Source organism: Aspergillus pseudotamarii (genome assembly GCF_009193445.1).
Source record: "Aspergillus pseudotamarii strain CBS 117625 unplaced genomic scaffold BDV38scaffold_14, whole genome shotgun sequence".
In the NCBI taxonomy this organism is placed as follows: Eukaryota; Fungi; Ascomycota; class Eurotiomycetes; order Eurotiales; family Aspergillaceae; genus Aspergillus; species Aspergillus pseudotamarii.
In genome coordinates, this window is record NW_022475028.1 from 258,344 (window position 1) to 271,403 (window position 13,060).

Here is a 13,060-nt window from a genome sequence, read left to right on the forward strand (position 1 = left end):
TTTTCGATAGCAATCTGACAGCCTATACAGCATGTCCCATGTTCAATTGCACCGCTGGCCTTGTTAATATACGGTAATGCAGTGGTAGCCATATACCTAAAAACCATTGACATCTTGTTTGGTTGAGCAATAGGTGTGGTTGTTTCTTTGGCCTTAGGGCATTTTAATGCTATCTGCTTCTCTGCTATAATTTGGACACTCCTTTTACGTGGAGTCCCATCCATTGAATAGATTCCCGGTATAGTTATCAATACAGTGATCAAATTGCGCAGGTTGGCAAGGTTCAATATAAAGCACTTTTTGGCATCGGCCAGAGATATCAGACAGAAGTCAGAAGCTGATTCGACGCATGGAAGACAGCATCTTTGAAAAGATGGCAGAAAAATGAAACCGCCAAAAGAGCCACAGAGAAGACAATCGCGGGTATAGAGCACCTCACGCAAGTCATGTACAGTGAACCATGACGCTATTCTCGTCTTCAATATGGCACCCAAAGCCCCAAGCGCGTGGGTTATAATCGTGCGATAGCCACGAACAGTGCAGACTAATTGTTGGGCCTGTCGATTGATCTGCCGAAACTTGATAAGAGACATGATATCCAGGGAGGACAAAATCTCATAGAGTATTTCTAGGGGCAAGACATCAAGATATCCGAGATTGGTCGAGGTGCGGCGATTGACGCGCAGTAGTGAATTGCGAACATGTTCAAGTTCATGTGGATTTACTCTGACCACAGCAAGGTCGAAATCTCGGCGATGATAAGAAGCTACACGAAGGATATCATCTGCATCTTTGTTTTCAAGTTGAGGTGCGGGTCCCATTTTGATACCAGAGCTTCCTTACCTAATAGACCAAGCCAGTAGACCCCAACCTGACCCTAATATCTATAAGAGAATTAGTCTTGTCTGGTTCAGGCATATGTGAGCAGTACTTGAATGGGATTAACGACGCGTCAAAAGCGCGAATCAAGGATGCTTGGCTCCTGTCGGTGATGCATCACGTGGGGCAATGTCTTCGTCTCAATGCTGACGGAGTTACATGCCCCATCCTAGCCCCTGTGATATATGAGTCAAGGCAAGCCTTAGAATAGTCTTGACACGTATCCAGACGTACGGCAAGCCAAATGCGACCCAGAAACCTAAAAACTGGTTTTGGCAAAAGCATACCATCGAGATGAGCCTAAAACTGAGCGGGTCAAGCGGCAACAATACTACTATCCTGCTCTAAGATAAGGCGAGGTTAAACTGAGAGTTACGGTGATTCAGGTGAGCATATTATCGCCCGGACACCATCGAGCAGTAAAATATCCCGTCAGTACTCCCAAGGAAAAGAACCCCAAAAGTGTGAGTCAGTCAGAGACCGCATGTGTATATTTTAGGGGATGCGATGATGTTTCTTATGAGCAATGCAGGGGCCAAGATCGCTGTGTAGCTCATCAAAAAATGAATTACATTAAACAAAACTACATACAGTGCATGGCCTCCAGGAAGCTCGACGTACAATGATATGTGAGGAAATAGAAATGAGCATGATGAAAAAAGCTTCATAGAATGACAGCAATATGCAGGATACATGACGGGGCCATTCCTTCCCGCTTCCAACGTAGGATGGGGATTAAAACGTTCATAACTAGGAGAAAACAAGACCCTTTCTAATATTTCCGAATGTTGCAAAGTATAAATCGGAGAAGTAGCCGGTACGCGATACCCACGGCCGTTGATCTGACGCTTTCGGCAACTCCTTTACTGCTCGCTTGATGTAAGTGGACTTGAGATCCAACACAGCCTTGTTGGCTGGCGGACCTTGATTCTCAAGAGTAGGGATAGCTGTTCCATAGCCCTTGCTTTCCATGTGCTTCAGGAGCCTACAGATGAGCTGCATGGCAATATCAGCCCCGAGCGTCCACGAGGCGTTCACGAAACCCAACACCAGTGCTGCGTTCGGGAGGTCCTGCAGCATTAGGCCATTCCAGGTGTACTTTTCAGAAGTATCAAGCTTCTCTCCTTTGATGTAAATGGGAATGCCGCCAAAGAATTTCATTCTCAACCCGGTCGCCGTGACGATGACATCGGCGTCGAGTCGTTTCCCAGAGGTCAACTGGATCCCGTTTCCATCAACCGTGTCAATCACCCCAGTCTCAACCCTCGCTTTCGTGGAATTCAAAGCCCTGAAAAAGTCTCCATTGGGACAGATACACAGTCTTTGATCCCACGGGTTGTAGCGAGGTTTGAAATGGGGATCGAAAGGGACACCCAGGGGCAGTTGCGCCCTCATGCCGTTTTGAAGCATAGATCTCGCGGCGCTTGGGAAAGTATGACAAAATTGATAGAAAAGCTGAGGAACCACCAGATACCACAGTCGACGGAGATAGTATAGTGCTGACTTTGGCAGGAAACTGCTCCAGGTGGAGTTGAGCTGAGCATTAGGGATGGACGTGAGATACGTAGGACTGCGCTGCAACATTGTCACAGATTCCGAGTCCTCCGCGAGTGACGGTATAAGGGTCACTGCAGTAGCACCACTGCCAATGACTACAATCTTCTTACCCAAGGCATCGAATTGCTCGGGCCAGAATTGAGGGTGAATCACCTCGCCGTTGAAGTTCTGCAACCCCGGTATAGTGGCTTCCAAGGGGTTATGGTAATCATAGTAGCCGGTCGCAAATATGATAAAGCGAGCGTTCAGTTCCTCTGAAGTGCCCTTACTTTCTACCTCGAGAGTCCACCCATGGCCGTCCCATTTGGCTGCGTTCACACGATGGTTGAGGCGGATATGCTGCTTGATGCTATGTGCAGTAGCCGCATCCTCGAGGTACCTCAAGATGTCTCCCCCTTCTGCAATGGGGTTAGATTGATTCCATGGAAACCACCTGAAGCCAAAAGTGTACAAATCAGAGTCTGATCGAATGCCGGGATAGCGGAAAAGATCCCATGTGCCCCCGATGTTGTTTCGGGCCTCCAGGATGGCGAGGCGGTAGTTAGGAAAGTCAGTCTGGAGACGATGGGCGGCATTGATGCCAGATATCCCTGCCCCAATAATGAGGACATCATACGAAGTTGAGACCATCTTGGATGCAAGACAGGGTGTAGGTAAAACGAATCGAGAATTTGGCTCGATTTGATACGGCAGGATAGGGATATATATACATTTAGAGACTGGCAAGGGACTCCGGCCATGCAGATAAAAACATGCCCGCTTCTGCCTCCCCCATTCTCGATCCCGAGGTCATTTCCAGAATCTTCGGGTTAACCCCGTCCTGAGACAAAATAAATCCTGATCGCCTCATGTGCCCTCCTGTCATTGGCGTGGCGCCGCTGAGATGACTTTAAGATTCCCCAGAGTGGTAAAAACCCTCCGCCTGGGCTCCACAGCCACAAGCGAAACGTAGAGACTCAAATTCCCTAGGATTGATGAATTAGCGAAACCTTGCGAATGATTACTCGAAGTTAGGCTTAATAGTTTCAAGTTTCTTCAGTTGAAAAGTCAGAGGACGAGTTCATCAAGAGCTATAAAAAGGGCCAACAGCGCCCGTCACCGTCGCTCTTCATCACTCTTCATCACAGGAAAACCCGCACTATCGTCTATCAAATCATGACTATGTCTACCAACCATCTACTGCAGCTTTGCTTGGAGAAGGCTCAAGCCCTTTTTTCCCAACTGCCACCAAATGCTCAGGATTACCTATCCCGCCCATTTGTTCACAAGGCGATCGCATTTGTGACAGCCATTCAATCTCTGAGAATTCTCAACAGGTATCTATCCCAAAGGGCGCAGAACAACTGGGTCCGCTCACGTCCTTGGGATGCATCCAAAGAGTTGGTGCTTCTCACAGGAGGAAGCAGTGGAATCGGAAAGCAAATAATGCAGGACTTGTCCAGGCTTCATGTCAAGGTTGTCATCTTTGATATTCAGGAGCCCAAGTTTCCTTTGCGTGGGTGATCGCCAGCCATAGATATCACTGTGTACCCGCTAACGATATTGTGTAGCATCAAACGTGTTTTTCTACAAGGTCGATCTTACATCCTCAGCCGCAATTAAAGAGGTAGCTACCCAAGTACGAAGGGACCATGACCATCCGACTGTCTTGATCAATAACGCCGGTGTGGGTTTCATGGGCACCGTCCTGGACAAACCGGAAGAAAAGATACGCCTGACCGTTGAGGTCAACACCCTATCCCATTTCTGGACTGTGAAGGAGTTCTTGCCTAGTATGATCAAAAATGATCATGGCCATATTGTGAACATCGCCAGCTTGGCCAGCTTTCTAGCCCTGGGACAAATGGCCGACTACGCATCCTCGAAGGCTGGGGCCCTTGCATTCCATGAAAGTTTGACCCAGGAGCTCAAGCACTGGTATGGCGCAAGAAGGGTACGCACGAGGTGAGTTCCCCGTACATATTTCATTACAAGGAGGCGGCTGCTAACACCTGTGTATCAGTGTCATCCACCCGTCATGGGTTCAGACACCCATGATCAATGACCTCGTTCAAAACCGCTCACAGTTTGGACAGCCCATTTTGACACCTGAAAAGGTTTCCCAAGCAGTGTTGAAGCAACTTGTAAATGGAAATGGGGGCCAGGTCGTTGTTCCCTCGTCTCACAGCCTCGCCGCGCTGATCCGCGGGCTTCCGAACTGGATTCAGGAACGCTTGCGAGATCATGCCTCACAAAGCTTTGTCAGATTACGGCGCTTGGAGCAAGAGTTGGCAGGCTCGCAAGACTAACAACGTGCCATGACTTGATTGGGCTTTAGCCATATGTTTTATCGGTTGTTCATGATGTAGTAGATAACCTTGTTGAGTAGGGCAAGGAGACCAGTGAGCTATTTTATTGGTTGTCTCCGCATTACGCTATCCCTTAAACCGAAAAAACCCTCCGCCACCTAGTGGAGATGATCATCTTTTGCCACTTAAATAAACCCGTCTTTCGAGAAAGAGTGGAGACTTGCCAAGTTCCCCAACGTCTAAGTGTATCTTTTCTTATCCTGGAAGGCCTCGGCAAGTCGGCCCCTTAAATGGGAACTGTATCTAGACTTCCCCTCACTCCACCCTGGCCTCACATCGCCTGATAATAATCGATAAGGAATGGGCATGATGCAGAAAAAAGCTTGCGATCAATGCTACAGTAGAAAGAAAAGATGCTTGATGCGCCCAGCTTCCTCCATATGCGTCCGATGCGAGAAATCATCTCTTGCTTGCACCAATTCCCGACAGCAACTACGTGCAGGGCGCCCGCCGAAACAAGGACATCCTGGGGTAGCGAAAGGGTCACTCGCCATATGGGATTATGCCCTATCAGAGGGTAGCCCTGAGGAGCAATGTCACGAGGAGCCCCAGATCGTAATCAAGTCTAGCCTAGTCAAGGATGCAGAAGAACGGTCTCCCTCGGACTCCACACATTCGGGCTCCTCCCCGCACCTAGAGGTTGAGAACTTCTATCTTCTGCATGACATCTATATGTTTGGATTTACGTTTGCAAAAGATTTCCAACGAGCCCTGGAATACTGCCACCGTCATTCCGCGAATCTGTTGGATGAAATCTTCGCTGCTATCAGTAGCTGTCTTTCGTGGGCCCGTTTGGGCTTGCTCACAGCCGATCAAGTCGATGTCAGGAGCGGCGCTGCTTCCGTACAGAAGCTTAGAAATGCCGTCATTACGCATACCCATGACGCACTCGCAGTTCTAATGTTGGGGCAGGCTTTAGCTGCGTTTGATTCCGTGGTCACATCCACAGGAGAAATCTCAATCCTCCGATGCTCTTTGTCCCTTACTCGCCCATGGTATCCGGATATTGCTCACAACCGATTTCTAGAAACCATCACGATCGCACCGATCTTTTGGGACACAGTATGGTGCCTACTTCATCGTGAGGTCCCTGTGATTCGACCGCTGTTCAGCCGTACAGGAGTCGTTGATCGAGTGGCAGGCCTCTGTACATCGCTGCTGCCGATACTCTATGATCTGTGTGTTGTCAGCCAGCAACTGGCAGATGGATCTGCTCAGGAAACGACCCTTGAAGAGGTTGAGCACCAGATTTTGACCTGGTCGCCTGATGAGTCTACTCTCTGTTTGGAGGCGTATAGCGAGCTGGAGATATTATCAATGCGCACACAGGCAATGATGTATCGAACCGCTGGCCTGCTTCTAATCCATCGACTCCGCCATCCACTGACTTTTGAGGATACGACTGCAACTGCTCTAGCTAGTGATATTCTTGACGCTAGAAGCCGATTCTTTGCGGATGCCGGAACCGATGCTAAGTTACAAAATACGACTTTCCCACTATTCCTTGCCCTGCTAGAAATTCCCGTTTCGCTGGAAGGCCTCTGGGAGAGCTCAACATGGCTTCGCGCCCGACCAGCCTGTGTGGACCGTTTGCATGCCTTCAACCAGTATTACTGGGATCAGCGACGGTCGGGATTCAATGGCTCGCTCTTTGAACTTATAGAAAGCGGTCCCGAATTTGTTCCGGGTCCATGAAGCCTCGATCAAACCAATCTTTTTCATCATAGATGATCTGGTATTCCTGCCCTACTCATTGGCCTGAGGCATCCTGACCCAATTCCCTCCACTTACAAATTCCCTTAGGCCTTTGAAACGACATAGGCTTTCTCAAAACAGGTTTTTCCTAGTACTCAAAGGTGGTCAGATTATGACCAACCATATATGTTGCTGTCATAATTGCAATCAGTCTTTGAGGACCAACCCCACAGGCAAAGGGCGTATGTCCAAGGTATAATAACTTTTGCCACAGTCTCTGCTTCAAGACTATTAGGCATACGAAGGGAAGAATCACATTGTCACTGGAAGAGTGCATGCATCTGTTCATGGGTCAGTAGATCTCATGAGAGCGCCTAAGGAGAATGACCAGGCAGCACTACTTAATCAGCGAAGCAACCAAGGCCCCTGATAGGTCAGGCTCGTTTAAAGGCCATTATGGCACTCCTGATGAGGTTGTCGATCGCTGCCTCATTAGAATAATCCCATTCAGAGGAACCCAAGCTGCTGAGCTTTGCCCTCATTTACCTCATCGCAGTGAGAAGCAGGCACCGGGCCGTTCCACGCACCCCGTCTCAAGCTTTGCGCGCGTAGCCTATCTGTTATAGGTCGCAAGGCACGCAGGACTTAATATGGCCGCCTATATTCTCTTAGAAAGCATGAGCGTGCGCGGGAGAGAAAACAAAAAGATCGAAAAAAAAGGTGGTTGGTTGGGGTGGGGGGAGGGGAGAAAAAGGAACAGAAAGGAAGGATGAAAGAAGTTGGAGGAAATACTATATCACAATTGGCCTATGCTTGCTATAAGTGACTGCTGTTCAATTTTGCATACTCGGAGAGTGCAATGTTGACTGAGACGGATACTGGTTGGCCCATCCTGGGTACGCCGGGGGCTTAGCTGGCTGTGCCGATACTGGAGTAGCGGCTCTAGATGTATGTACAACCTCTGGGACTGGACGTAGTCAGCCCGGGTGTTGCTCAGAAATGCTGCCTCTTGATCTGTCATGGCCCTGGTCTCAAGAAGGTACTTTCAAAACCCCGTACCGGCTTTAACCACAGTCTTGAAATGTCGGGCGTTCAGGTCACATGGGCTTCGATCCTTTTTCATAACCTAGGTCCTCTCGTAGTGATCAAGAGCAGAGGCGATGAGAAATGCATTCCGGATTTGTATTACATTCCACCTGCCGTTGCCGTTCTTACTTTTCATGAAATACGTTGTGCTTTCAATCCACGTTATTGTTCATGTAGAATGGATCCCGTTCCCAGGTATGTCTGGTGACTCTTCGAGTCAAGTTAGTTAGCACCTGTAGCCCTAGTATACTCATTTAACCCGGCGGCCTATTGCATCGATGGTTCTCCTGCACATGGAATGGGACCTATATGTTGAACACTTATAGGCAGAGCCAATCTGTTAGATAAGGAGATGTGAGCCAATCTAAAAGGCGGGGTTGGGGGAGTAGTTTACCCACACTAATTTTGCGGTCTCCAAGTCTAATATTATAAGATATCCCTATCCGCAGCTCTTCGGTAGCAAAACCCACTCAGCTGTCTTGTTCCCAGAACCCACCGAGACCAACATGTCCACTCAACTAGACGCCGCCTTCATCGCCCGTCTCTCCCTACACGATCCCACACAGTTCAGCATCCAGCACTCTCAAACCTCTCACCGCCTGGCTCTCCTGCAGCACTGGAATATTCCCACTGGCTCCAAGGTGCTGGAACTAGGATGCGGGCAGGGTGACTGCACGACTGTCCTTGCCAGTGCTGTGGGCGAGCAGGGGAGGGTGGTGGCGGTTGATCCGGCGGAATTGGATTATGGTGAGTCATCTCACCTTTCTTACCCTGCTGTCTGTTCAGGTGGTGCGAGCGGAACGCAGCCAACTGATGGCTCCTGCAGGTGCTCCGTATACTCTCGGCCAAGCACAGGGTCACATCTCGCAAGGCCCACTGGGTATGCGGATTACTTGGATCCAGCAATCCCCCTTGGACTACCTCTCCTCCCTCTCCTCCCCCTCTTCCACCTCCTCGGCGCCTGCCAGTGACCATAAGGCCTTCGATGCAACGGTGCTCGCTCACTGCCTATGGTACTTCGCCTCCCCCTCGCTCATCCTTTCCACCTTTTCTGCCATCAAGCAGCACAGCAAGCGTCTTCTCCTTGCTGAGTGGTCGTTGGTAGCGACGCACCCCTCTGCCCAGCCTCACGTATTAGCTGCGCTCACCCAGGCAGCGCTGGAGTGCCGTAAACCCAAAGGCAGCGTCTCAAACGTCCGCACGGTGCTGGGGCCAAAGCAGCTTACCAAGCTGGCCCTGGCTGCCGGATGGCATCTGGAGAGTGAGACTTGCGTGCAAGGTAGTGAAGATTTGTTGGATGGACAATGGGAAGTCTCTGCTTGTCTTTCTTCTTCTTTTGAAAGGGAAGTAGAGGAGAAAGTGAGTGATGAGAGGGAGCGGGCGGTGGTTCTTGCGTTACGGGATGCGTGTGACGCAAGCTTGGAGGGTGTCCCCGGGGGTCGCAAAGGAGTTAGGGCCATGGATGTTTGGGTTGCTAGTTTTGTCTGATTATAAGGAGCCAAAACAGGGTAGATATTAACCCTCCATTTGCCACCATTAACACTGTTCTATTTAGTAAATAGCCTTAAACGAACTTATATTTTCAAATCCGAAACCCCTTTATTTTTACTTGTTTTTATTAAATTGGCATAAGATATTAAAATGAATGGATTAGAGAGCCGGTGATCAATGCCCTCCTGACTTAAAGAATCTTCCTCTTGCCAGGAATACTTTCCAGAATGATATCGTGCCAAATATTCGTGTTTCTTATGGCAGCATGCTAGCAGGAGCCTTCAGCTGGGCTGGCGTGGGATTACAAGACAATAACTTCAATCCAGAACAAAGTTTTGTAGGTTTGTCTACCAGACCATGTGGTAATTTTCCTAAGTTTTATCTATTTTCTTATAACGGGGAGCGCTATTATCTGACCACGATAGTATAAGCATCAAGATAAGAATAGTATTGGAGATAATTCAGCCCTTACTAGTGATCGATCTATTTGATGCCAATATCAAGGATTGTTCCATAACATAAAAGGCCAGCACCATGATGCGCGCCCTATTGAACGAGGCAAACTCGTTGTAAGTCAGCTCCGGGAGACAGTCGGTTGATGCTATCGCCAAAGTCACAGACCAAACGACGGCTGCTAGGAGTAGAAGCGGATTCGCAAACAATATTTTCACGGCAAGATCGCTTGGGGGCCAGAGGATAGTATACAAAACCGCAATGCTCGACTCTAACCGTACTAAGTGCCTTTCTACTGCTACCTAGCTACGCCGAACGAGCGGAAACTAAATATTTAATACAGTTAGTTCGCCGCACGACTCCGGTTTAGCACTCACTGAGGGTAAAGACTTTTAGATCCAAGGATCTCTACCCTGTACTAATGACACTAAGTGGTACAATGCTACCCTGCTGCAGGTGAGGTTTCACTTCCATTTACCTACGGACTCGACGAACTGATAGTACGAGGGCTAGCTAGCTTGGCATCCCCACATAGGCCATTAAATATTCCGCTCATCCGCGGGAGGTGAAAGTGAGCCTCCTTCCTTTACGAGTCCATTTCGGCATCGTTTCAACTGCTCCTGGTTCCATGGCCTAACTCGTGGGTAAGCAAGGATTATCAACGGATGCTCTTATCTCTGACTGCCGGTAATCTCACATCAATGAAAAAGCAAAACAAATGGACACCGATCCATTCGGCCGACTGCCTTGGTTTGCCCTGGAAAAAATACTATCAAACCTCCCCAGTCTACCCACACTGCATAGCCTGTACAATGCGTCGCCGGAAGTTGCCGTATTTTTACATCGGAATCAAGATCTATTTTCCCGGATCTTGGAGGCGATTATCAGCAATCCGGTCCGCGAAAGAGGTCTAGCGCCACATGTCCAGGATATCATACGGCTGCTCATCCTTGTTTGGACCCCAATGCAAGAACCGTGTATAGATATTCTTGGCAGTTTATATTATGTCCTGGAGCGTCCCCGTGAATCGCCTTCTATGCTTAAGACAATATCCCCGTTAACACCGGCGGCCATTCTTTGTCGGCTCCTTCGTCTGATGGCTCGACTACGATGTCTCATCCACGCATATTTCCATTCTGTAATTACAAGGTGCCTCCAGCTGCAGCTAGAGCATATACCACCACCCCTACGGCCGAGGAAAAGGTGGTGGACTGCAGACTGGGTAGTTGATCGCAGCCAGCGCCCTAAGGGTATTCCATACACCCCCATTGATATTGGCCCACTGACATGGGTAGAGGAGCAACGACTACTCAGTAGTTTCTTCTTGGTTGTTCTTTTTTACGAGTTACGCAAGGGACATCTTGAACATTCCCTCGTTGTTAAAGACAGCGCGTCTGTCCGCGCACTGTTGGACAACAACGTGGAAGGGTTTTGGAAGAATGCCTTTCGGAAGTATCAGCCGACCCAAGGTCATGAGGAGCAGCTAGCAGCTCTTCTTCACTGGCTGTGTCAACAGGCAGACAGACCTGAAAACATATATCCTTGGTTGCTATCTGGCCAGGTTTCAGCGGAGTACAGCCATTGTTGCCAACGTTATACAACGGTCATAGATGCGCCAATGGAGGTGGGTGAAACTGGGTGCAACGACTTGAGTGACGGGGAAAATTCCAGGGGTGTACGGTCCTTACGGATATGTAAACACGATATCAGGTCACCACTCAAAGGGGTTGCCCGCTCAGTCTTCCACCCATATGGCCTTGTATTCTGGGATGGTATCAGACTGGATGGTCTGGGCTTTCTCGGAGGATGTTCTCCGGACCTAACGTGGTTCTCCTGGTCCTCTATATTCACTGAAGAGGATTGGGAGGAATTGCAGAGGCGGCAGTCTACTATTACCAGATATGCCGACTTTCGAAATTATTAGCAGGAAATATGGCCTATCGTATATTTTCCTTGTTTTCCTTGACCATACCCCTAAAGGCTGTGTCGAAAATACAGATATGTTTCGAACTACTTTCACTGCAATCTACCAAATCCAGGACGAAATGATATATAGAAAATGGTGCTTCTCTCAGCCATAAGTGTAAATTTTAATTGAGTTTCATCAGACCGAGATCGTCCAAGACCACACCTTCTTCTCTGTTCTCCTTAGTGCTCCGGCAACCAGGTCAGTATTGAGGTGTCCCGGCAAGCGCTGCTTGGTAACCAGACGGAGGCATTGGCATCGACCATGGTAGTGTTCCTTTCGGTATTAGCCTGGGAGACGTCGTCACCTCTTCACGCTCTGGAAAGCAGATAGCCCAAGTCAGCAGCAGTTCCATATCTAGCAATTGTGCCAAGGGATTGACAAATTGGAATGCCTGGGTCGGCAGCGGCAGTGGCGGTGAAAATGTCAATGCGAACCCGGAAACAAATATTTTCAGTCAGAAATGTATCATTGGTACAGGTGCCAATAGCTTTGCCCGTCTATGTGAGTATAGTTGCAAAGATGGCTACTGTCCTCTCGGCGGTGGCGTTACGCAGAGACCTACGTCTCTTGGAACAACTGAATACTACACCAACGGTGAGGCGTACACCTATTCTGAGGTATAATTCCCGTCTCTCTCTGATCTCGCGACTTCTGCAGTCACAACCACGACACTCCTTGCCCAGACCTCACAGGATACCTCCGCAACCTCAACGATGGTTGTTCCGGTATGGGTCCAGGCTGGGGGCTTCTATTGGTCTCCAGTACATCAGCCTACCCCAAAGCTGGGCGGTATACCCGTGCCCCCATTGCCCTCTGAACACAATCTCGATGGGCCTGGTGATTGTAGAGATGGCGCTCTGTTTCCTTTTATTCCTTCTTTGTCGGCGATACAATTATCATCTTGAGAATATCGCCTTACACTGTTTTCGTAATGACTGATTTGAGAAAGATAAAGCTGAAATAGGACAGAACTAGCAAATACCATTTTCTTAAAAGCTGACTGCCTTGCATCGTTTAAGAGCTCTTCAAGCTTCAATGTCCAACTTTGAGGTCATATTGGCTGTATAGCAGTATACCAACTCAGGGCCTTACAGGGAGCCTCGCCACCTCTTCATCATAATACTCTCCCGCCCAGGGAAGTGATGTTTAGTTGTATTAAATATTCTAACTCTACATCTGCGTTTCCTTAGCAGGAGCCTCACTAACGCTTCACAGCTAGTACTCCCCACCGGCAGGAAATGCTTTGGCTTCATGAAATATTTATCTACTCTGTACTTACAATATTCTCTCCTAGAGGCCTCGCCACGGCTTCATAGCCATACTTCGCTGCCCATAAAAGCGGTGTTCGGCCACTGTTATCCTTTGGCTCTATATCTGCCTTATTCTCAAGCAGAAGTCTCACCACCTCTTTACGGCCTTTCTCTGCTGCCCAGAAAAGAGGTGTTCGGCCAGATTTATCTTTCAGCTCTATATCTGCCTTGTTCTCAAGTAGAAGTCTCACCACCTCTTCACGGCCATTCCCCGCTGCCCAGGAAAGGGGTGTTCGGCTATATATATCATCTTTTGAGTCTATATCTGCCTT

The 13,060-nt window shown here is 48.8% G+C and overlaps 6 protein-coding genes across 6 annotated transcripts; 4 read left to right on the forward strand and 2 right to left on the reverse strand.

Moving 5' to 3' along the window:
- Window positions 1-1,516: 1,516 nt before the first annotated feature.
- On the reverse strand, window positions 1,517-3,136 carry BDV38DRAFT_291079 (flavin-containing monooxygenase). Its single transcript, XM_032061654.1, has one exon. It carries the CDS (start codon window positions 3,064-3,066, stop codon window positions 1,630-1,632), a length of 1,437 nt encoding a protein of 478 aa, XP_031915863.1. The 5' UTR covers window positions 3,067-3,136; the 3' UTR covers window positions 1,517-1,629.
- Window positions 3,137-3,591: 455 nt separating this feature from the next.
- Window positions 3,592-4,724, forward strand: BDV38DRAFT_280717 (SDR family oxidoreductase; the record flags this gene model as incomplete). The annotated part of the gene is made up of 3 exons (XM_032059379.1): window positions 3,592-3,931; window positions 3,987-4,380; window positions 4,439-4,724. 3 exons carry the CDS (start codon window positions 3,592-3,594, stop codon window positions 4,722-4,724), a joined length of 1,020 nt encoding a protein of 339 aa, XP_031915864.1.
- Window positions 4,725-5,144: 420 nt separating this feature from the next.
- On the forward strand, window positions 5,145-6,479 carry BDV38DRAFT_269586 (uncharacterized protein; the record flags this gene model as incomplete). The annotated part of the gene is made up of 1 exon (XM_032056988.1): window positions 5,145-6,479. One exon carries the CDS (start codon window positions 5,145-5,147, stop codon window positions 6,477-6,479), a length of 1,335 nt encoding a protein of 444 aa, XP_031915865.1.
- Window positions 6,480-7,222: 743 nt separating this feature from the next.
- On the reverse strand, window positions 7,223-7,652 carry BDV38DRAFT_241226 (uncharacterized protein). The gene has a single exon (XM_032054007.1). The coding sequence runs from the start codon at window positions 7,498-7,500 to the stop codon at window positions 7,276-7,278; it is 225 nt and encodes a 74-aa protein (XP_031915866.1). The 5' UTR covers window positions 7,501-7,652; the 3' UTR covers window positions 7,223-7,275.
- Window positions 7,653-8,071: 419 nt separating this feature from the next.
- On the forward strand, window positions 8,072-9,053 carry BDV38DRAFT_291083 (class I SAM-dependent methyltransferase; the record flags this gene model as incomplete). Its single annotated transcript, XM_032061655.1, has 2 exons — window positions 8,072-8,312; window positions 8,392-9,053. The coding sequence occupies 2 exons, from the start codon at window positions 8,072-8,074 to the stop codon at window positions 9,051-9,053; spliced, it is 903 nt and encodes a 300-aa protein (XP_031915867.1).
- Window positions 9,054-10,227: 1,174 nt separating this feature from the next.
- Window positions 10,228-12,383, forward strand: BDV38DRAFT_280720 (uncharacterized protein; the record flags this gene model as incomplete). The annotated part of the gene is made up of 3 exons (XM_032059380.1): window positions 10,228-11,017; window positions 11,719-12,072; window positions 12,136-12,383. The coding sequence occupies 3 exons, from the start codon at window positions 10,228-10,230 to the stop codon at window positions 12,381-12,383; spliced, it is 1,392 nt and encodes a 463-aa protein (XP_031915868.1).
- Between the last annotated feature and the right edge of the window lie 677 nt (window positions 12,384-13,060).